This window comes from Cydia splendana, chromosome 3, assembly GCF_910591565.1.
Source record: "Cydia splendana chromosome 3, ilCydSple1.2, whole genome shotgun sequence".
Taxonomy (NCBI): domain Eukaryota; kingdom Metazoa; phylum Arthropoda; class Insecta; order Lepidoptera; family Tortricidae; genus Cydia; species Cydia splendana.
In genome coordinates, this window is record NC_085962.1 from 4632600 (window position 1) to 4655830 (window position 23231).

Consider the following 23231-nt stretch of genomic DNA (forward strand, 5'->3'; position numbering starts at 1 on the left):
CCATTTAAAAACCATATCATTCGTTCAATTGCCATAACTATTCGTAAAATACTAAATAAGATTCAAGCCGAATTTGACACCCACGGTAATAGGCGCCTTTAATACATGAATTTTATACGGAAAATACATGAATTTTATACGGTAAAAACCGACAATAAAAAAATGTGAACACCGAATCTTTGGATTCTGATTATGATTAGAGTGAATAAAAGTATGTAAGTCAAAATAACGAGTTGCCGATCCACATTGTTCAGACTATACTGAACTGTTGCCATATAAATGAGAATAATAGCGCCCTCTTGACAATGCTCATATATTCCTGGTCAGGCTTTACCACCACCTTACAAGTTAACAATAGTTAACCTTTGAGCAATTGAGGGAGATTTGGAGACGGTAGACATCCGTACCCACTGTACAAAACGGCGTAAAAAGAACTTACCTCTTTACCTTTACTACTGAGCACGACAAATTGGTGTCGCCTTCTTTTAAAGGCAAAGTAAAATAGGTATATTGCAGTATAAAAACCGGCCAAGTGCGAGTCGGACTCGCGCACGATGGGTTCCGTACCATTACGCAAAAAACGGCAAAAAAATCACGTTTGTTGTATGGCAGCCCCACTTAAATATATATTTTATTCTGTTTTTAGTATCTGTTATTATAGCGGCAACAGAAATACATCATCTGTGAAAATTTCAACTATTTTGATATCACGGTTCATGAGTTACAGCCTGGTGACAGACAGACGGACGGACAGACGGTCATAGGAGTAATAGGGTCCCGTTTTTACCCTTCGGGTACGGAACCCTAATAAAAAGGTGCCGTGATCTTTATGATGCAACGCATAAATGATCAATAACCAAACCGATAACTTGTCCTCGCGTGCCCGCTGTCAACCTCTGAGATTGGCCTCCTACAAAGTAAGAACCCAATTGTATGACTCTATTATAGTACCTAATTCTTTCTAAACCACTTCAATTGTTTCACGAGGTAAATACCCTGACCTGGCTTTCAAAGTCACTGGGGTGCTGATGAAGTAATTTGCTCTGACAAAGGCATTTAAGTGACGTTTGAATTGCTATCTCTTCTGTAACATTGTATAGGGAGCGGGCATGAACTGTATCAACTGTAGGCAGCAGCAAGCCCCATCCCTATTAATTGACACTGTCAAACCCTAGAACGTCATGCACAGGCCAATATAATAGGTAAGAATACGGTAAGAAGAATAAAATATAAAGCGTACCTGCCTATTGGGAACGAAGGTTATAGAGTTAAACCAAGAAAAGTCTACCTACACGAAGTTATTTTGGTCTTTTACAGGTAATTAAGGATGTCAAGCAACGTGAACACGGAAGACGACGTGATCCTGTCAGGGCTGTCGGGCCGGCTGCCCGAGTCCGACAGCATCGAGGAGTTCGCGCGGCAGCTGTTCGCCGGCGTGGACCTGGTCACCACCGACGACCGCCGCTGGACGCCGGGTGAGCATGCACAGCAGGATGACGTGGTGCTGTCAGGGCTGTCGGGCCGCCTGCCCGAGTCCGACAGCATCGAGGAGTTCGCGCAGCAGCTGTTCGCCGGCGTGGACCTGGTCACCACCGACGACCGCCGCTGACGCCGGGTGAGCATGCACAGCAGGATGACGTGGTGCTGTCAGGGCTGTCGGGCCGCCTGCCCGAGTCCGACAACATCGAGGAGTTCGCGCGGCAGCTGTTCGCCGGCGGGGACCTGGTCACCGCCGAAGATCGCCGCTGGACGCCGGGTGAGCATGCACTGCAGGATGACGTGATCCTGTCAGGGCTGTCGGGCCGCCTGCCCGAGTCGGACAACATCGAGGAGTTCGCGCGGCAGCTGTTCGCCGGCGTGGACCTGGTCACCGCCGACGACCGCCGCTGGACGCCGGGTGAGCATGCACTGCAGGATGACGTGGTACTATCGGGCCTATCGGGCCGCCTGCCCGAGTCTGAGCATCGAGGAAAAGTCACATTTTTCCTGTGACTCGCTCGGGTGAAAGGCATCATTTCATCCCTTGGTTAACAATTTAGTATACTAACAGCTCCCGTTTAGCTTGTTGTGACAGAGGGTAACTACAGAATCCTGCACTGAGCATGGCCCGACAAGCTATTAGCCGTTTTTTTTAAGAAATTATGATTCCCATTACAAACTTAAACATATCGGAGATAAAACCTATTCTATATCCTTCCCCACAGTTCAAACTATATCCGTATCAAAGGATCATGCCGAATTTGGCCTACGATTCGATAAGGATGCTATATATATGATAAATTTAATCATATTTCTTACAATCTCATACATATATTAGATTCCAACGGACACTTCTTAGTAACAAAAATAAGTTAAAGAGTAATTAAACCAAATCAACACATCCCACGCCATTACATAGAATAAATGACATTTTATAAATGGACGTCTAGACCCAAACAAAAAAGTATGTCAGCAAAATACTTTTCTACGATGGTCCTGTTGATGCTAATAACGCTCACTTCAAAGAAAAACATTCATACCACTAACTACATACTGTTTTAAGCACTAAGTATCAAAATTGCAAAAAGAAGTGCGATACAGTAAAAACTTTTTATTCTAATGACTTTAGTTGTAACATACCCAAATGACTTACGTCAAAAGTGAAATAGCGAACGAATATGGAATAGAGTCGCTATGGATTGTTTTCATATTAATTATTACATATTTATTAGATGGTATTGTATGAAATCTAGAAGAGCACCATTTTACAATTAGCTTTCACCGGCTTTCCCCGCTGAATTAGTTTTTTTCTTCTTTAAAATTGATTAACTTTTTTAATAAAACCTTATTTGATATCAGGGCTTGAATAACACGAAAATAGGTTTTAAATTAACTAAAATACCTGTATGATAAACCTGCAACTTAGAAATCCTAACTTCTTTGAAATAAATTAAGTTTATTATTAACTGCCTTTTAGACAAACATTTGTTTTTGAAACATTATTTTTTTGGAATGAGTTATCGAATTTATTATAACAATCCTGTGATTGTTACTGTATTCGTTCTCTCTCTGGAATTGAAGTAAATATATTTTAAGTGATTGGTTTTACATTTGATGCTATAACAATTTTTACTATAAAACAACTCTAGCTGTTATAGTCTATTCCGGCTCGCATGCTATGTCTTATTATTTTATGGAAGTCGTATTCAATATATTATAATATTTATCATATTAAAAAAATGTATTAACCTAATACCAACTCATTCGATTTTTGTTCCTTGACAGCCTTTAAACGCCCAATATCATCGATATGTTTACATTATTTACGGCACCTTATTTCCTTGTAATAAGGCATAATAATATTTAACATGGCCAAATACAAGGCAGAATTCCTAACCTCAAAATCGTAGAGAAATTCCGCTTTTATAATGTTCTGTGAAGTGTCCGTGAATTTCTAATAACTGTCGGTACTTTCATTTCATGTTTGGAGCCTAACAATATACCACCCATGTTTAGCGAGTGTTGGGCCAAACTTCTATGGGAGCGGAACATCATCCAAACATCTAAATCCCCCCCCCCCCCCTTCATTTTCACCCCTTAAAGGATAATATCCTATCCTATATAATATATGTCCTTTCACGGGACTCATAACTCTATACCCAATTTCAACTAAACAAGTTCGGCGGTTTAAGCGTAGAGAAGAGGTAACAGAGTAACACACAAACAGACACACTTTCGCAATTACATACCTATAATATTTATTATAGTATGAATGTGGTGGCGCATCGTTAAAAATGAATTTCCAATATAACTTGGAACTCCGGGTAGTCGTTTAAGAACTGTAGTACCCTTACGGTAGATGTCGCTATTAGGCGCCTCCCTAAGGCGCATATGGTGGAAATATTCGCTGTCCTCGAGAAATCTCGGTAGCTCAGTTGGCAGTGCGATGGGCTTGTGACCCAGAGTCGCAATTTTTTTCACTTTAAATTTATTATATTTTGCCTATTGTAAGCTTTAGTGCAAAAAATGTATTTAAACTATTATTGTATTAGGTTGGTACGGGTTGCCTGAACGAAGCGGCAAGCTGAAGAACTTGACTCACTTCGACGCTTCTTTCTTCGGAGTGCACCCCAAGCAAGCACATATCATGGACCCGCAGCTGCGCTTGCTGCTGGAGGTGACGCACGAGGCCATGGTGGACGCCGGCTTCAACCCCGTCGAGCTGCGCGGCTCACGCGGCGGGGTCTACGTAGGACTCACTCGCTCAGAGAGCTTTGGCGCGTGGTCTAGTGACAAGGACAAGATCAATAGTTACATTGTAACTGGCTGTAGCAACTCCATGATCTCAAACCGGGTTTCTTACGCATTTGACTTAAAAGGACCCTCGATATCAATGGACACCGCTTGTTCAAGTGCTATGACCGCGATGGCTCTGGCCGTGAACGATATTCGTAGTGGCCGCTGCGACGCCGCAATAGTTGCCGGCACAAACCTGTGCCTCGATCCGGCCTCTTCACTTAACTACCATCAGTTGACCATGCTCTCGCCGGATGGTCGTTGCGCCGCGTTTGACGACAGTGGATGCGGCTACGTGCGTTCCGAGGCGGTGGTGGCCGTGCTGTTACAGCGCCGGCGCGATGCACGCCGAGTGTACTGCACTGTTCGAGGCGTTGGCATCAACAACGATGGCTATAAAGAGCTGGGCATCACGTACCCCACGGGCGCCATGCAGCGTCGCCTCGCGCAAGAGACTTTTGAGGAAGCTCACTTGCAACCACAGGACGTTGTCTACATAGAGGCACATGGCACTGGTACAAAGGTAAAAGGCCAATTTTGTTTAAGAGTAATTGTGATGTTCTGTGATAGTGTCTTGAGAAATAGATGATGTGTTGCAGGCGGGTGACCCTGAAGAGGTGAACGCGATTGCAGAGCTGTTTTGCAAGGACCGACGGACGCCGCCGCTGCTTCTTGGCTCGGTCAAATCTAACATGGGTCACGCGGAGCCGGCCTCGGGGCTATGTTCCATCGCCAAGTTGGTGGTAGCCATGGAGCGCGGTGTAATACCCGGCAACCTGCATTTCAAAACTCCTAATAAGAATATACCTGCGTTCAGGGACGGGCGTTTACAGGTGATTTATTTTTATTTTTGTTTTTAAAGCTGGCGTTATTCCTTTTAACAAAATTGATATAAATAATAAATAACATTGTCATTAAAACTAATTAATAGGTAATAAAAAATAAACAAATTTAAAATAGCATTAAAATAAACCCATTTTTTTATTACATTTACATTCGAGTATTATACTTAACAAATGTAGCTTCAAGCTCAGAATAATTGCTATGGCTCGATAAAAAATCTTGAATTTTGATTTCTGAAATTTTGTCAGTCCGTGTTCATATAAAAGTTTTATTTTTATAGCTATAAGAAAAAAATTCTTAAATGCTCCTTCATGGACCAAACGGCGCGATTCGAGCTTTGGGATACGTCAAATTAATATTAAAATAAAAAAAATAGTAAAATAATAAATTACGGCTAGATATGATATAGATTAGATATGTCAGTGTCAAATATGACGTTTCTTCAAACAAAAACGTCACTTTTGACACTGACATATCATAATTATCTAGACTTAATATTTGACGTATCTTTAAGTTCGAATCGGGCAAAAAAGCTCCTCTAGGCACTCTCGGTCTATCTTGCATTATCCTATTTCTCCCTACTCATTAACTTTTACTATTTTCGCCTGTCCACTTCTTTTGTTCATGAAATTAAACTATATTTAAACTAGGTTTTTAATCGGGTCATATCGCCTTATCGAATTTTGAATATATCCCAATGTTTGGAATCCTTTACAGCGGTCGTGGTCCTCCCGTTGACCATGAGTAACTATAGCGGTACTTACCATAAGGGCAACGTAGCTATTGTTCTCGTTAACTATTCGTCGTCTTTGGCATGTTCTAAATTTTAATCCAACCTCAAGTCTTGCGACGCTGGGGTTAACAATTGACATACCTTATAACTTAATAATAAAGTCAATTATTAGCCAGCGTAGAATGAATCGCTTTTTGACCAAGTGTGATGAAAATGTATACATTACAGGTTGTAGACAAAAACACAGAATGGCAAGGCGGTTTGGTGGCGATAAACTCTTTTGGGTTTGGCGGCTCCAACGCGCACATCATCCTGGAAGGAGGGAGTGGCGCGCGGCCCCCGCCCGCCGCGTACCCCGCGCCGCGGCTGGTTCTCGCCTCGGGTCGTACCAGCGAAGCAGTCAAGCGCATGCTCCAGCTGGCGGCCGCGCACCCCTGCGACGCAGAGCTGCACGCTCTCATAGACGCCGTGCATGCGCACGCTATCCCCGGTCACCTGCGACGCGGGTACGCCGTGCTCAGCCCGACATCTCTACAACTCGAGGTGCTAGAGAGCGAGGCCGAGCCGCGCCCGATCTGGTTCATGTTCAGCGGCATGGGTTCACAATGGGCTGGCATGGCGCGTGCACTGCTACGCGTACCGGTGTTCGCTGCGAGCATCGCACGGTCAGCAGCGGCGCTGGAACCCCACGGCTTGAATCTCCTGCACTTGATAACAGATGCGCCGACTGCTGCTTTCGATGACGTTGTCAACTCTGGAGTATCTATCGTTGCCGTGCAGGTGGCGCTAGTGGACGTGCTGTGCGAGCTGGGAGTACGACCAGACGGCATCATCGGACACTCTGTCGGAGAAGTCGGTAAGATCACTGATCAACCCACGCGCCTACTCCCTAGACACTACATCTTTACTATCTTTAGGTTATTCGTATTTCGTATATATTAGGTAAAAACTAAAAGATAGGAACAATTCTTCACTAAATAGAAAGCGTAAATATCTACCTACTTTTCTATGATGTCCTGACGGCCAGCATGGTAGACTCTAGATTGACAAAAAAATGTACCTACTTAATATCAGTAAAAAAATTGGCAGAAACTTATTTTAATTTTAGGATGTGCTTACGCCGATGAGTGTCTGAGTGCGGAGCAAGCCGTGTTGTGCGCTCTGTGGCGCGGGCGCAGCATCGTGGACGCCAAGCTGCCCCCCGGGGCCATGGCCGCGGTCGGCCTCTCTTGGAAGGACGCCGTGCAACGCTGCCCCGCGGACGTCGAACCAGCCTGCCACAACTCTGCAGACAGTGTCACAGTGAGCTTCTTATCTTATTATCGCCTAAATAGACGATATTGCAAATTTAGTAATATTTATATATATACCGTTGACCGGGGTGACTTTGGAAAATTTGGGGTTACTTTAATAGATTTAAAACGGCCATAGAATTACCATTATTCATTATTTACTGAAAATGTTTCTGTAACTAGTTAGATTACTATTGTATATTCATATTCACCTACTGTAAAAAATCTCGCATAAATATATATTATGGCTTAAAAACTAGAATTTTAAAGTCGCCCCTGCATTTGAAAGTCACCCCACCCCGGTCAATGGTACTTATTTACTTATTGACCGAAGCGAAGCGCAGGTCTACGTTTTGACTCGGGCATTTTGCTTTCGTATGTCCGGATGTTCTCCTCTACAGGTCGCAATTCTTAACCGATTCTCGTGAAATTTTGTGACCGAATTTTATGACAAAATAATTTTTTTTTGTCAATCCGGTTTTTGGAAATTTTTAAAAATGGCGGAGTCGTGATACCTGGCGCCTAAACAAATAGTCGTATCGATATCATAAGAGTTTTTTCTTTTTGAGACATGTTTACAGAGTTAATAGCAAAAAATGCAGAAAAAAATTATCGCTGGTTTAGGCGGTATTTAGATATTTAGTTTTGTATTTCCGGATGTTCTCCTCTACAGGTCGCAATTCTTAACCGATTCTCATGAAATTTTGTGACCAGATTCTATGACTATATAAAATTTTTTTGTCAATCCGGTTTTTGGATTTTTTTTAAAATGGCGGAGTCGTGATACCTGGCGCCTAAACAAATAGTCGTATCGATATCATAAGAGTTTTTTCTTTTTGATATATGTTTATAGATTAAATGGCCAAAAATTCAGAAAATTTGTATCTCTGGTTTCGGCGGTATTTAGATATTTAGTTTTTACTTGAGAATGAGTAGCTAAATTTCGTCAGCTTTAGTAAGAACTATCATGGCGCATTTTGCAAACGTTCGCTTTTTTGTTTGCATAGGGAGGTCCCTGGTTCCATCCCCAGTAATTGTATGCTGCTACATAACTTTTTGTATTTTTTTATACTTAAATTTCGTATCAATTGTTGTTTTATATTTTATTTTTTATTTTGAAAAAATTAAAAAAATCGTATTTTTTATTTATCAAGCGCGGGCTAAGCGCATTCGTTTATTTTTTGCAAGAGATGATGGCTTTTTGCGCTTTAAAGAAAATTTGATTCTTGAATATACGGCGCCATACCTTTGGCCTATGCTCGTCTAGATGGCGACACCATTTTATATTTAACAATTTTTACTCATATCAGTAAAAGAACATGGGTCAAAATCATATGGCGTTCTAAAAATAAAAAAAATCATTTATACATTTATTAATTTTTTTTTTCATATATACATTGCCAAAGCAAGTGCTACCATCTACCGTTCTCGGAAGTACGTTTCCTTGTGCATAGTAGGTTCTGCCATCTCGTGGGCTACATCGGAATCATAAACTACACATCTACGCTTCGCGCCAAAGATCTGACGGCTCCTGTGCTGCCCCCTATAGTTCATGCACGTCCCCTATACACTTTATTCTCTTTAGATTAGATATTTAAATTCTTACTCGAGAATAAGTAACCAAATTTCGTCAGCTCATCTAAATGCTATCATAGCGCAGTTGGAAAGACGCTTATAAGCAAGGATATGGGATAGGTACCCGGTTCGATCCCCAGTAAATGCAATTTTTTTTATTTATTTTTTGCACTTAAACATCGTATTGCTGATTGATCAAGCGAGCGCTATACTATTCGTTTGAGTTTTTGTTTGAACATTTTGTTAGCGGTTTTAGTTCAAGGGCATGGCTGTTCCAGGAGTCAATTTCCACTTACGTTTATATAACCAGGTTTTTTTCAAATAGGTAGGTTAGGGTTATTTTTTTGATGACCCTAAAAACGAAACTGCTCCCAGAGATAGGTAGGTTAGGGTTATTTTTTTTTTGATGACCCTAAAAACGAATCTGCTCCCAGAGATAGGTAGGTTAGAGTTATTGGCTGACAGCGTTTGGTTTTTTACTTGCAGTTTTTTAGATTATGTTTTAATTTTAGTGTTTTTGATATTTGTTGTATGTGAAATACCTACAAGTAACAAATATAATTACTACACTATTAACATACAGTAACAAGAAAATATTATCCTAGATATTTAAAAGAACGAAAACTATAAGGAAAATATTAATTTAAAAATATTAAAAATAGGCGATTGCGGAAGAAAACCATTGGGAAAATATGGGAACGGAGTAATTGCTACCGAGAATGAATGATTTCGGGAAATTATGGGCAACGCAAAATATGAGAACGGAGTAATTGCCTCGAAGAAAAAATGATTTTCGGAAATTATGGGCCACACTCGCGCACGAAGCTTCTTAGTTGCAGTTTACAGGTTTATTAATTCAAAGGTAATGTTGGTTTCCTAACATAAGTAGAGTTAGACCAAGAAAAGTCTGCAGAGATTTTGACACTGGCACAAATAACATTGGAACTGCGTGTGCTGTCAAAATCTCTGCAGACTTTTCTTGGTCTAACTCTATCCACTTTTCTATACAATTAGTATGGCGACGTGTATACTTAAGGGGCATCGACCGTACACTGACATCGGGATGATATTTTTATCATGTTATTTAGTAGTCATCGTGCGTCTCGCTTGCGCCAATACATGTACGGACAAGAACGAGTGAAATGCTCGATAAACTAAATGACATCAGTTAGATGTCTTTCTGATATCAGTGTAAGTTTGAATTGGCCTGTTAGCCAAAAATTGTTTCGTATGTCCATATGTTCTACTCTACAGGTCGCATATCTAAACCAATTCCCGAATTTTGTAAGCAATTATTAGTTAAGTTTTTATGGTCAAATTAGATTCTCTAAATTCTTCAAAACAACGGAACCATACATTTATTCAGTTTTAAACTCTGCTCGCGAGGTCTACAGCTCACAGAGCCACTAGTTTTAGGTTGTATTGTAGGAACAATTGCTTCATAAGTCAGAAACGCGCATGTAACACCCTTAATTGACCGGAGCGTAGCGAAGGTCTACGTTTCGACTGATGGAGCATTTTGCTTTTGTATGTCCGGATGTTCTCCTCTACAGGTCGCAATTCTTAACCGAATCTCGTGAAATTTTGTGACTGGATTCTATGTCTAAATAAATTTTTTTTGTCCGTTTGGTTTTTTGATTTTTTTTTAAATGGCGGAGTCGTGATAGCTCGCGCCTAAACAAATAGTGGTATCGATACCATACGAGTGTTTTCTTTTTGAGATATGTTTATAGATTAAATGGCCAAAAATTCAGAAAATTTATTTCGCTGGTTTCGGAGGTATTGAGATATTTAATTTTAACTAATTTTAATTTGAGAAGGAGTAGCTAAATTTCGTCAACCCATCTAAGTACTATTTGGCTCAGTTTGTAAACGTTCGCTTTTTCTGTTTGCACAGAGGGTCTGGGTTCGATCCCCAGTAATTGTATGCTGGGATATTATAACTTTTTGTATTATTTTACACATAAATTTCGTATTGTTTTTTTTTAATTTACTATATTTAAAGCTCTTAGCACCATGTTATTTAAAGCTCTGCTCGCCAGGTCTACAGCTCACAGAGCCACTAGTATAGGAACATCCATAGACTACGAAAACCGCTTAGCGTTACTTGTTTAGTCTCCATAGGCTACGGTGGCTAAAATCGAGAAAAAAACTGTTTAAAAATTGAATTTAGCAAGGAGCAAGTACCAGGGCCTCATGAGTTACGAGAGGGTATCGTTGACCAAACCGCCGGGGCGCGGCGGCCGGGGCGCGTACCAGTATGAAGGTATCGCGGTTGCTCGCGTATCTTTATAGCCGTATACTTTTGGTTTGTTTACCTATATGATTCTACTAGTTTAAAGTATTATTTTTGGTAACTCGTAGAAAAAGTATTGTACTTATACAATAGTGATATAATCAAGCTTTTCAATCTCGTACCTTACTTAGGCAACTCAGCAAGCTTCGTTGCCTAAACACGGTACTCGACTGAAAAGCTCTCTATTATATCACGATTGTATAAAATACTATTACATTCACTCACTCTTAGAGCCGAACAAAAATCTTATGTATGTCATGGCATAACAGGTCTCAGGCCCGCCAGCCTCAATAGAGAAGTTCGTGGCTGAGCTGACCGCTGAAGGTATTTTTGCACGGCGCGTCAACAGTTCGGGCGTGGCGTTCCACAGCTCGTACGTGGCTGGCGCCGCACCGCAGTCGCTCGGCCGCCTGACGCAGCTTATCCCTGCGCCGAAAAAACGCAGCGCGCGTTGGCTCTCCTCTTCGGTGCCACCGGAACACTGGGAATCCAAGTCGGGTAAGTAGGGGAACATTGGGAACTCTCATAGGTAAAAAAAGAAACAGGTAGGCTAATAGGTATCAGGGACGCAGCCGCAATACGTGAACGTGAATATTTGTGGGCGCTAATGATAGCGTCTGAGTTTTGCCTTTTTGCATTGTCCTTCGGCCACATGCTACACTGTTATCTTATGCGATACCCGCGCGGTTTTTTAATGCCTAATAGTAAACATATTGGGCCAACGTATACTGCTTAATGACTCCCTTCTGCTAGTTGTAGTATCTACAAAAAAATCCCTTTCAAGTCGCTAATTGTGACTAATTAAAGTACCTAAGGTTATTAAGGTTATAGTATATAATAAAAGTACATAATTGATATCGGATCGTGTTACAGCTCGGATGTGCGACGCCGCGTACTTCGTGAACAACTTAGTGTCAGCGGTGCAGTTCGCGAGCGTGCTGGCGCTGGTGCCGGCGCGGGCGCTGCTGCTGGAGGTGGCGCCGCACGCGCTGCTGCAGGCCATCGTGCGGCGCGCGCTGCCGGACGCGCTGCACGTGCCGCTCGTGCGCCGCGACGCGCCCGATGCGCTAGTCCACTTCCTTGCCGCCGTGGGCAAGACCTACGCAGCCGGCGTACAACCTCAGGTGGCCTTATACCTACTTCATTCCCGGATATTGTTTACGTAAACATCCAAATCATACTTTGTCTACGTCATAGGTCTCGCGACTGTACCCGTGTGTGTCGTGGCCGGTGTCCCGCGGCACGCCCTCGCTCGGATCGCATGTCGGCTGGGACCACTCCGTAGAGTGGAGCGTAGCGGACTTCAAGACGGCCGGTCGCAGCGAGACGGTCATCGAGTACGACCTCGGCAGCCCCGGAGACGCCTTCCTCGCGGGCCACGACATCGACGGCAGAGTCCTCTTCCCCGCAACCGGATACCTTGTGAGTAATAGCCTAACATACAACGTACACCACTTGTGTGGGACGTGTGTGTGTGAGGCTGCTTTTGTGTTGTCTAACTAAAAATTATTCATTTCGAATCAAACATCCATAATTTTATAATACGTAGTGTTATAATATAGTATATCTCCATATTTCATTAAGGAAAACAGGCATCGACTGGGTAAACCATAGTGTGTACTAATAAAGCCTCATTATACATCTATGGGGTAAACTCTACGACGACGTTGGTAACGGCGGGCGACGCTCATCTGACAGTTCGGGCCAAGAAACCATCTGTGACCGTAGGGTTGCATTGCACTCACTCATTTAACATGTTTTAAACTAATGCTATGTTTATATAGAAAATATAGAAATATAAATTAATATAAGTATCTATAATACAGATACATAAGTAATATCAACTTATGAATAATACCATTAATTTTAATATGTCATAGATGAAACATTTGTATTATCGTAAAAATAATAATATGTTTGTCGAGCAGGCGCTGGTGTGGCAAACGGTAGCGAAGATGAACAACCTGGAAATGGAGCAGGCGGCGGTGGTGCTAGAGAATGTACATTTCCGTCGCGCCACCATCATGAGCCACGGCGCGCCGGTGCGCTTCCTCGTGTCGCTGCTGAGCGGCTCGAGCCAGTTCGAGGTCTGCGAGGGCGGCGCGGTGGTGGCGACAGGCACGGCGCGCCTCGCCGCCGACCCCGCCGCCGAGCGCTTGTCCGTCGCCGCGCTGAGCGAGTACGACACCGAACAAGAGGACCTGCCGTCGCTGGACTCGGAGAACATATACAAGGAGCTGCGCCTGCGCGGCTACAACTACAAAGGCGTCTTCCGCGGCATCAAGTCCTCGGACGCGCGCGGCACGCGCGGATTACTCAATTGGGAGGGAAACTGGATTTCGTTTATGGATACGGCCATACAATTTTCCCTTATTGGCATCGATAAAAGAGTCTTATATTTGCCGACCCGTCTGCAGCGAGTAGTGATCGACCCCGCGGCGCAGCGCGAGGCAGCGGGAGCCGCCGGCGGCGCGGTGCCGGTGCAGTTTTACCGCGACCTCAACGTCATCGTCGCCGGCGGTGTCGAGTTCCGCGGCGCGCAGACCTCGCTGGCGCCGCGCCGCACGAACGCCCAGGCGCCGCCGCGCCTCGAGAAGTACGAGTTCGTGCCAGTGGACGACGCGGAAGATAAGAGCCCCGCGAGCGCAGCGCTGGGTGCCGCGTTGCAGCTCGCACTCGAGAATTGCAATGTACTCACGCTGAGACTGGCCGAGCCCGCTCTGCGGCGGCCTGCGGACGCGCTCTTACTGCCACGTGCAATGCAAGGTACGACGAAAGTCAGATTGTAAATAGAATATGAGATAAAGATTACAACGGTATTAACTGTACCAAGCTTGTTACGCAAGTTTATCTATTTATTAATAGATAACATGCATTATTTTTAGCGGTTTGGCTAAATAGGAACACTGTTGTCCCTTCGTAGTAAAACAAAGTAAGTTTTATTTTTGCGATAGCGATCAAAAAACAAGTAAATTAAATTACCGCTATGCTCGGAACTGAAATAATAGTTTCCCGTGAAAACAATAACCTCCCTTTGTATGTTAAAAGCACTTCCAAATACCAAAGCGCCAGACTTGTTTTACTAACGTGCAATCTGTCCACAGTGCTGGAAGCGGAGCCCGGCGTGCGCGTGGATGCGACGCTGGCGGCCGACGTGGACGTAGCGCAGTACGCCGCCGCCGTGGACTCGCTAGGGATAAAGGTACGCAAGGATCCGTGCGACTTTGCTTTTTAAACCATTCAGTATATACAGGACCACCACACTAATCACCGTGAAAGAAATGCATGCATGTATGGACACGCACATCGGTGTAATAAAATTTACAGACCATTAGAATCATCATCGGACAATCTAAATTAATTTTGAGAATCTTTACACTTCAGACTTTTCATTTAAGTAAACTTGAATGTAATAATCTGTAGCTACATATGTGTTCCTGTAATTGGCTTTCCATCTCTTATTAATTTGGGATACTCTGTATAAATAGCTTTCGGATGTGCATAACATAAATAAATAAATAAATACCTATCTACAAGTTTAGTCTCAGCTAGTTCTACAAATATTCAGGTGGCGACGAGCGGGGAGTTGAAGAGCGGTTGCCACGTGGTGATGGGCGCCGACGTGTTGGCGCGGCGCGACGTGCTATGTTCACTGGCAGCGGCGAGCGGCGCCGGCGGCTTCGTGCTGCTGGAGGAGACGGCGAGCGCGCTCGACGAGCCAGCGGTGCGGGCGGCCGCCGCCGCCGCAGGACTCACTCTGGTAATGTTGATGATATATAATTTACACCGCATTATAAAGGATGAAAGATCAAGCAGTTTCGCTAAAACACTTGCTAACCATAACACCATATAGTGCGAATAACTAATACGTACGTACCTATGTAAATATATGTGACGTCCCACGGGTAAAGGTACCTTATGGCGGTTGGCGCTTACGCTATTATTAACGTCGCTCCAATATTATTGCGGCGCTATGCGACGTAAGCGCCAGCCGCCATAAGGTACCTTTTGCCGTGGGACGTCACATATATTTACATAGGTACGTACGTCACATATAATAAAATAATAGACACAGATTGTATTTATTTAAAAAATAATATCTAAACAGTACTTGCTCCCTCCTTTGTATCATGATTACATATAGGTATGTGAATCATTCTGCTCATAAAAAATTAAAACGTGTCGTGTTTATGAAGGTGTCGCGCAGCCGCTCCGCATCGTGCGAGTACGTGCTGCTGAGGACCGCAGCAGCCGTGCCGGCGACCAGCGTCGTCATAGAAGTGCGCGACGACGACTACTCGTGGGTAGAGCGGCTGAAGGTGGCCCTGAAGCGCGCCGAGAGCGAGGACCTGCGCGTGTTCGTGTGGTCGCGCGCGCCCGACTCCGGCGTGCTGGGGCTGGGGACGTGCCTGCGGCGCGAGCCTAGTGGTGTGCGCCTGCGCGTGTACTACCTGCCCGACGCGCCGCATGCGTTCGCCGTCGACGCGCCGGCGTACCGCGCGCAGGTGCGGCGCGACCTGGCCTTCAACGTGCTGCGCGCCGGCGTCTGGGGCACCTACCGCCACCTGCCGCTCGAAGACACGGCGCCCGTCCAACGACAGGTATTTTTGTCAGAAGGAACTCCAACGCGTCTCCCCAATTGATGTATAATAATAGTCGTGTTTGCTACCTAACACAAGGTCTTTTGTCGATCCCCGGCGACAGGTGGAGCACGCGTATGTGAACACGCTGACGCGCGGCGACCTGTCGTCGCTGCGGTGGGTGGAGAGCGAGCTGCGACACGCCGCGGTCGCGCCGCCACCGCCGCGCACCGACCTGTGCCGCGTCTGCTACTCGGCTGTCAACTTCCGCGACATCATGCTCGCCACCGCCAAGCTGCCCCCCGACTCTCTCCCCGCAGGCCTCGCTGATAAGGTACACCTACACACTACAATAACCATATCAACTAACCGATCTTATATTAAAGACTAGACACGTGTCATTGGTTAGGTAGGTAAAACTTTGTTTAATTTTACAGGAATGTATGCTTGGGTTGGAGTTTAGCGGGTATTCATCAACTGGCAAGCGCGTAATGGGCATAGTTCAGGCGATGGGCTTAGCGACCACAGTGCAGGCAGATGAGACCCTCATGTGGGAAGTGCCGGAGCAGTGGTCGATGGAAGAGGCAGCTACAGTGCCCGTGGCGTACGCGACGGCGTACTACGCGCTGGAGGTGCGCGGGCGTATGCGGCGCGGCGAGGCCGTGCTAGTGCACGCGGGCGCGGGCGGACTCGGTCAGGCTGCCATCGCCGTAGCGCTGCACGCCGGCTGCATCGTCTACACCACCGTGGGCTCGCCCGTCAAGCGCGCCTTCCTCCGCGAGCGCTTCCCGCAGCTGCCGGACGCCAACATCGCCTACTCGCGCGACTGTTCCTTCGAACAGCTCGTACTGCACCGCACGCGCGGCCGCGGAGTCGACCTCATCCTCAATTCGCTCGCGGGCGACAAGCTGCAGGCCTCGCTGCGCTGCCTCGGGCAGGGCGGCCGCTTCCTCGAGGTCGGCAAGCTGGACCTGAGCGCCAACACGGCGCTGGGCATGGCAGTGCTGTTGAAAAACGCGACAGTGCACGGTGTTCTGCTGGATGCGCTGTTCGGCGAGACCGTAGACCACCCGGAGAAAGCGGAAATGATGCGATGTGTAAAAAGAGGCATTGCTACCGGCGCCGTGCGCCCGCTGCCTGCCACCGTCTACACTAACGAACAACTCGAGCAGGCTTTCCGGTGAGCTTTTAATAAATACGTTTGGGCTTGCATGTAATACTGCACATCGAGGGCCTCACGGCTGGTTTAACTTGCAGGTACATGGCGACGGGCAAGCACATCGGCAAGGTTGTGATTCGCGTGCTCGACGAGGAGCCAGCGATCGAAAAGGCGAGGCTGCGGTTACTGCCCGCCATGCCCCGGGTGTACATGAATCCTGGGAAGAGCTATGTGCTTGTCGGTCAGTACCAACCAACAATTTTTCTTATACCTTTAATCGATGTATACATATATATTTCGGGGTTCTCGGAAACGGCTCTAACCATTCCTATGAAATTTGCTATACTATGGGATTAATGGGATTTGTTGGGGGCGAAAAATCGATCTAATGTAGTAGGTATTATCTCTGGGAAAACGCGCATTGTTGAGTTTCTATATGTTTTCCGACGAAAGCTCGGCCTCCCAGGTACAATTTGTTGAAATGCGACTAATTTTAACCGATTTCTATAATATATTCTCCCTTTTTATGCCGGTCGCAGGCGGGCTGGGAGGCTTCGGTCTGGAGCTGTGCGAGTGGCTGGTGAGCCGCGGCGCGCGCACCGTCGTTCTCTCCTCGCGCAGCGGCGTGCGCACCGGCTACCAGTCCTGGTGCATCCGCAGGTGATACAAAACTCGGACTCCCATTTTAAACTAAACTTAGATATTCTTCTTTTTGCCAATAACGTGTTTACACGTAGATGGCGCTCGTCGGGTGTGCGCGTGCTGGTGTCGCTGGCGGACGCGGCGACGGCGGCGGGAGCGCGCGCGATGCTGCTGGAGGCGGCAGCGGCTGCGCCCGTCGGCGGCATCTTCAACCTGGCCGCCGTGCTACGCGACGCCCTCCTCGAGAACCAGACGCCGGAAGCTTTCCGTACCGTAGCTGAACCCAAGATTGAGGGTCAGTGACTTGCCATATGATATATACTCATGTCAAGTGTCATGTGAAGTACTTGTAATCGGTATTTTTGTTTACGCACAGTGACGCGCAGGCTGGACTCGGTATCGCGCGAGTTGGCACCGGAACTGGAGCACTTTGTGGCGTTCTCGTCGGTGTCGTGCGGGCGCGGCAACGCGGGCCAGAGCAACTACGGGCTCGCCAACAGCGGCATGGAGCGGCTGGTGGAGCGGCGGCGCGCGGCGGGGCTGCCGGCGCTGGCGGTGCAGTGGGGCGCCATCAGCGACGTGGGGCTCGCGGCTGCTTTGTTCGGCGACGTAGAGGTGGCCGGCACGGTACCGCAGACCATCTCGTCGTGTCTGCACACGCTGGAGAAGCTGCTGTTGATGCCTCACGCCGTAGCCTCATCCATAGTGCACGCTGATAAGCGACTCACTCGAGACCAGCCCGCTCAGGACATCGTGCAAGCTGTTGCCAATGTGCTTGGTAACGTCATTTTATTTAATATTATTAACTACCGACTTTTGTTACTATTGTAAGGGAATTAATTTGTAAGGGAATTTATTACTGACTACTGATCTCTTAAACATCTCGGTTAGTCACTAATTTAAACTTTCACGATTTTTACACATTATTAAATTGTACAACGGGACTTAATCGCGTATTTAAGTTTTAATATTTACCTCCGAAAAATCTTAGAGGTAAATCTTAAAAGAGGAGGTCGGAGACATGGTCTAATAAAACATGGTCTTGTATTCCCAGAGTGACACGGGCCTACGTCACAATAACATTGCCACTTTATTTCAACATAACATGTTACATGGGTACATTATACCTATGGTTAATAAGTTAAAATATTTCTTTATAAGTTTATAATTTTCATTTATATGTATTTTATCTTAAATTTTACAATAACACGTAATTTTTAATTATTCGTTAGCAATATCTTCCGATTCACGAAAGAAATTTCAGACGTTCGGGTAATTCTGTTTACATTACTGGCAACACAGGATAGCGCTAACACATTTGACAATTCGGATCTAGATAACTTCATGCCCTGACCGTCATCCTTGTCGAACGCGTGTTAATGGGGTTGGCAGCTGTCAAAGGTTTGCCTAGATGGCGCCATCATAGCTTGCCCCTTTTTCTATGAGATTTGGCTTAAAGAGCTGGCATCCAGGGTATTAAAAAAACAAAAATTTGACACAATTCTAGGGATTGACGGGGCAAGCTATGATGGCGCCATCTGCTAAAAACTTCCACCGGCCAACCCCATTGTTATTTCCTTCTCGCTCAGTGTCAGCAGTCGCAGTGTTTTCCAAACTTTTCACGTCGTAAGCTTGGTAATTAATGTGTAACTGTGAATTATACTTGGTCAAGCAGATCTTGTCAGTAGAAAAAGGCGGCAAATTTGAAAAAAGTAGGCGCGGAAGGATATCGTCCCATAGAAAATTTGAATTTCGCGCCTTTTTCTACTGACAAGATTTGCTTGACCATCTATAGTTTTTCAAACGTTTGTCATGTATAGATAAATAAAGTTTAATTTAATACATTAGATTTGTTTTATTTTACTATGTTTCTACATGAATAACTTAAAATTAATGCCGTTAAAATAATTTTCACCGTTGGTTAAAATTCTCCCACATTTCAAAGTTTGAGAACCTGTAAACAGCATGATGACGTAGGCCCGTGTCAGTTAGGTCATACGCGAATCTCGGAATAGAGTACCAGGCGGAGTATATTATTATACCATGGTCGGAGATAAATCTTAAAACTTAAATACGCGATTTAAGTCCCGTTGTACAATTTAATAATCTCGATTAATGACTAGTTATTTAGTTTAATTATAGAATATTTAATTTATACAGGATTGATACCTATCCTGTATAAATTCAGTATGAATCTGAGGAAGGCTAATGGAGGACTTTAAGAGATGATTTGACTCCCATGAAAGCTTAGCGAAAATTATTAGTTACCTACGGAGACAATTCATCGAATTTCGTCTCCTTATACCCTGCGCTAACATCACCTACTTTTGTTAACGACGCTACTAATACTTCATAAGGATGCTATACATTATTAAAGAGATTCTATCCTAGCGAACTAATATTATTAGTTAACGCCTGCTTCAATTAAATGATCACCGTTAATAATTTGGCTGCAGGCATCCGGGACGTGAACAAGGTGTCCTCGACGGCGACCCTGGTGGAGCTGGGGCTGGACTCGCTGATGGTCGCCGAGATCAAGCAGGTGCTGGAGCGCGGATACGACTTGGTGCTCGGCGTGCAGGACGTCCGCGCGCTCTCGTTCGGCCGGCTGCGAGGCCTGGCCGGCGCGCGCGCGACGAGCGCCGCCGCCAACTGCGCGCCGCCCGCCGTCGCCGAGCTCATGCCCCGGCGAGTGCTCGTCGAGCTGCCCTCGCTGCCTCCTGCAAACGCCGATGACAAGCCGATATTTATGGTAGGCGATTGATAACATTCATACAGCCTTGGGAACGGTGAAAACATGAGGATGGTAAATGAGCAAAGCTTCTCTGTTTCAGTTTGGGCAACAATGCTTTTGTATAGATATACGTTATAAATGCGCAACGACCAAAATTTGGCATTCTTTCAGCAATTTTCTTGCGAACAGGTTCTATTGATAGCTGATTTACTAGTTCATTGAAGTCTGATAGTAAATAATCATTTTTACACAACAAGATTCTTATGAGAATAAATAATCTTGTAAACGATATTACGACATTTTTCGGGTACTGAAAATAGTTTCTGTGGGCAGGTGCACCCGATCGAGGGTGTGGCGGAGCTGCTGCGCGGCGTGGCGGAGCACGTGCGTGGCGCGGTGCTCGGGCTGCAGTGCACCGCGGCGGCGCCGCTGGACAGCATGGCGGCGCTCGCGGGCTTCTACGTGGAGAACGTGCGCGCCGCGCAGCCGCAGCCGCCGTACACGCTCCTCGGCTACTCGTTCGGCGCCTGCGTCGCCTTCGAGATGGCGCTGCAGCTGGAGCGCGCCGGCTGTTCCGTCCGCCTCGTGCTCGTCGACGGCTCGCCCGCCTATGTCGCCTCGCGCATTAAGAACTCTAAGCAACACTTCATTCATTCGCTTCAACACGAGGATGCTTATCTACTTGCCTATTTGGGGCAAATGCTTTATAATTTTGACCCTGTTACGGTTAGTATTTTGAATTGTTGGTTATTCTTATTACAAAGTCAAATAGGTAGGTACCTACTTTTAGGCCTCCGCGCCCTATGGGTGATAAATGGAACGGGCAAACGGGCATGAAGAAATTACATTTAAGGATTAATGTTTTAATTTGCACATGAATGACTCATAATTTTAGTAGGTATTTATGTATTTTAATTAAATATCTGAACTTTCCCTGGGTTCCCTGCTGGGGCGTGACGATAAAATTGTGATCTGATAACCACAATAAAGAATAAAAGCGTTTTTGTTAATTTTAGGTATCGTTAAACCTTTGAAGTAAAATTAAAATTGCAAGAAATGTCGATAGTTTATCGATATGACGTACTTTATCGACATGGCTACAGCAAGGTGGTTCCACATTGTTAATCGTACCTACACTAAACAAAAGTGGTTACAGTGACAGCTCACTTAGACGTCGTCTTTAAGTATATTATATCTATGATTGAAACCAACTGTCGCCCTCGGGACGCAAGTCTACACTTAGCGGGGCGGTTTCTTCATTTATTTAATTTGGTTGTTCGTTCACTGTTCGCAGACGGTGAGCGAGCTGAAGCCTCTGCCGGATATGGAGGCGCGACTGCGCCGTCTCAGCGAGATGATCGCCGGTCGCGGCACGCTCGTGCAGACGGAGGAGTTGCGCGCCGCGGCTCGCGCCGTGCTCCACAGGCTGCAGATCGGCGCCGGGTACCGGGCCGCCGCGCGGCTGCAGGGGCCCGCGACGCTGTTCACGGCGCGGGGCGGCGGCGCGGGCGGCGGCGCGGGCGGCGGGGACTACGGGCTGCGCGCGGCGTGCGCCGGCGAGCTGCGCGTGCGCCCGCTGCCCGCCTCGCACCGCGGCATCGTCTCCGGCGACGCGGCGCGCGCCATCGCCGACCACGTCTCCGGTCTGCTCGCCCGACGCTGACCAGATCATCCATATTACATGTGGCGTGTTAGAGCAGATGCTACATCACGTGCTGCTAATACGGACTTAGTCTAATTATTTTTAGTGGTTAGCGGTGCCGGTGTCCTTACAAATGGAAAATTTGTAAGGATTTATAAAAAATTATAAGTAATAAGGCAATCTTACTGTTTGTGTAGCTATGTTAAGCGTTAATTGTAGGTATAAAACTTTAGTCTTTAATCAGCATTTACTTTGTTTAATTGCTCCTCCAACTTCCCTTACCACATGGCGACCCTGCCACGTAATTTGTCATAATGACTAATTCATTATGACAAATCAGACCAAGACCTACCTACGTTTAACAATTTATTTTTCATATCTCATGCTCTGAAAGTGGGTCGTTGTTGTTCTAAAAGGTGCGCAGAAAGTGATACGTTTATGCTCTAGCGCAGAAAAGTGGTGTACTCCTCTGCGTCCCCGTCCCACGAACAACTGGGTGGAAACAAAATGGAAAAATAGTGTCTTTATTTCCTCGCCTGGAACAATTGGTAATTGTTTAATTTTACTAATCCCACGTTGATCCTTTTTTTTTATAAAAAATGATGTAAGTAAATTGTTAAAAACTAATTATTCTTGATTTCTTTCGTTGAATTCTATTTACTCGATTTCATAAGGCGGGAACCAAAAGGAATACACCAAAAATATTTTTTTAAACCTTACACTTGCGTAAATGAGCAAAGGCAGAATCTTATACAGCCACAGTTAAACGTTTGTACGATATTAAATTGGTTTTTAAAGTTATTTAGCACTATATTCATGAAAATAAATAAAATACAAGATAAAAAAATCTTTTATTATTAATTTAATTGTTATTTAATATTTAAAATACTTTTATTATGTTATTACGTAGTGCGGCGCACCAAGGTCGCGGTGCGGTCTGGTAGTCTGTTGCGGCTTTTAGAACGAAAAAGTATAAAATTAAAAAGTAAGAGGCAATCCCGCTGATTTTCATACTATAACGAACAAATCATTTTAAAATTACTGCAGTTTGTTAAAAAATGTGTGTTTTCGTAAATATTGCAATCTAAATGATTTTCGCTAGGGGTTATTAATCTTCACACATGTAAAGTCTCCGATTGCAAGTAAGTCCTAAGGAAAAATATCATGGCCGTAGGTCTATTGGGTACTTCAATTACTGATTTTGCGAAATTGCCTTGTCTTGTTTGGTTTCCTCGCATTCGATATGAAAGTAGAGTGTTTAACTCGGGTGAAAGGCACCATTTCCGTCTCGGACTATTGGCGCTCTCACTGCGTTCGAGCGCCAAACTACCTCGACAGAAATGGGTTCCTTTCAACCCTTGGTTAACAATCTACTATTAAAAAGTAACAATATGACTAACATTTAATCACAACCACTAATTAACAATAATTAATTGTGGTTAGTTTGTAAAACCATGTAT

At 45.3% G+C, this 23231-nt stretch overlaps 1 protein-coding gene across 1 annotated transcript; it reads left to right on the forward strand.

Annotated features, from left to right (window-relative positions):
- The first annotated feature begins 1312 nt into the window (after window positions 1–1312).
- Window positions 1313–21886, forward strand: LOC134806724 (fatty acid synthase-like). Its single transcript, XM_063780045.1, has 22 exons — window positions 1313–1585; window positions 1630–1897; window positions 4032–4798; window positions 4875–5108; window positions 6080–6707; window positions 6960–7153; window positions 11284–11512; window positions 11888–12138; window positions 12212–12436; window positions 12943–13780; window positions 14119–14230; window positions 14567–14774; window positions 15211–15615; window positions 15719–15928; window positions 16032–16774; window positions 16852–16994; window positions 17293–17413; window positions 17491–17690; window positions 17772–18173; window positions 19852–20147; window positions 20463–20855; window positions 21424–21886. Exons 1-22 carry the CDS (start codon window positions 1328–1330, stop codon window positions 21790–21792), a joined length of 7494 nt encoding a protein of 2497 aa, XP_063636115.1. The 5' UTR covers window positions 1313–1327; the 3' UTR covers window positions 21793–21886.
- The last annotated feature ends 1345 nt before the right edge of the window (window positions 21887–23231 follow it).

Bases quoted from the DNA above. Each gene is read 5' to 3' on its own strand.
- LOC134806724 (XM_063780045.1), top strand. From the start codon at position 1,328: ATGTCAAGCAACGTGAACACGGAAGACGACGTGATCCTGTCAGGGCTG. The intron at 4,799-4,874 runs GTAAAAGGCCAA...GATGTGTTGCAG, and splicing joins CACATGGCACTGGTACAAAG to GCGGGTGACCCTGAAGAGGT. The intron at 14,775-15,210 runs GTAATGTTGATG...GTGTTTATGAAG, and splicing joins CCGCCGCAGGACTCACTCTG to GTGTCGCGCAGCCGCTCCGC.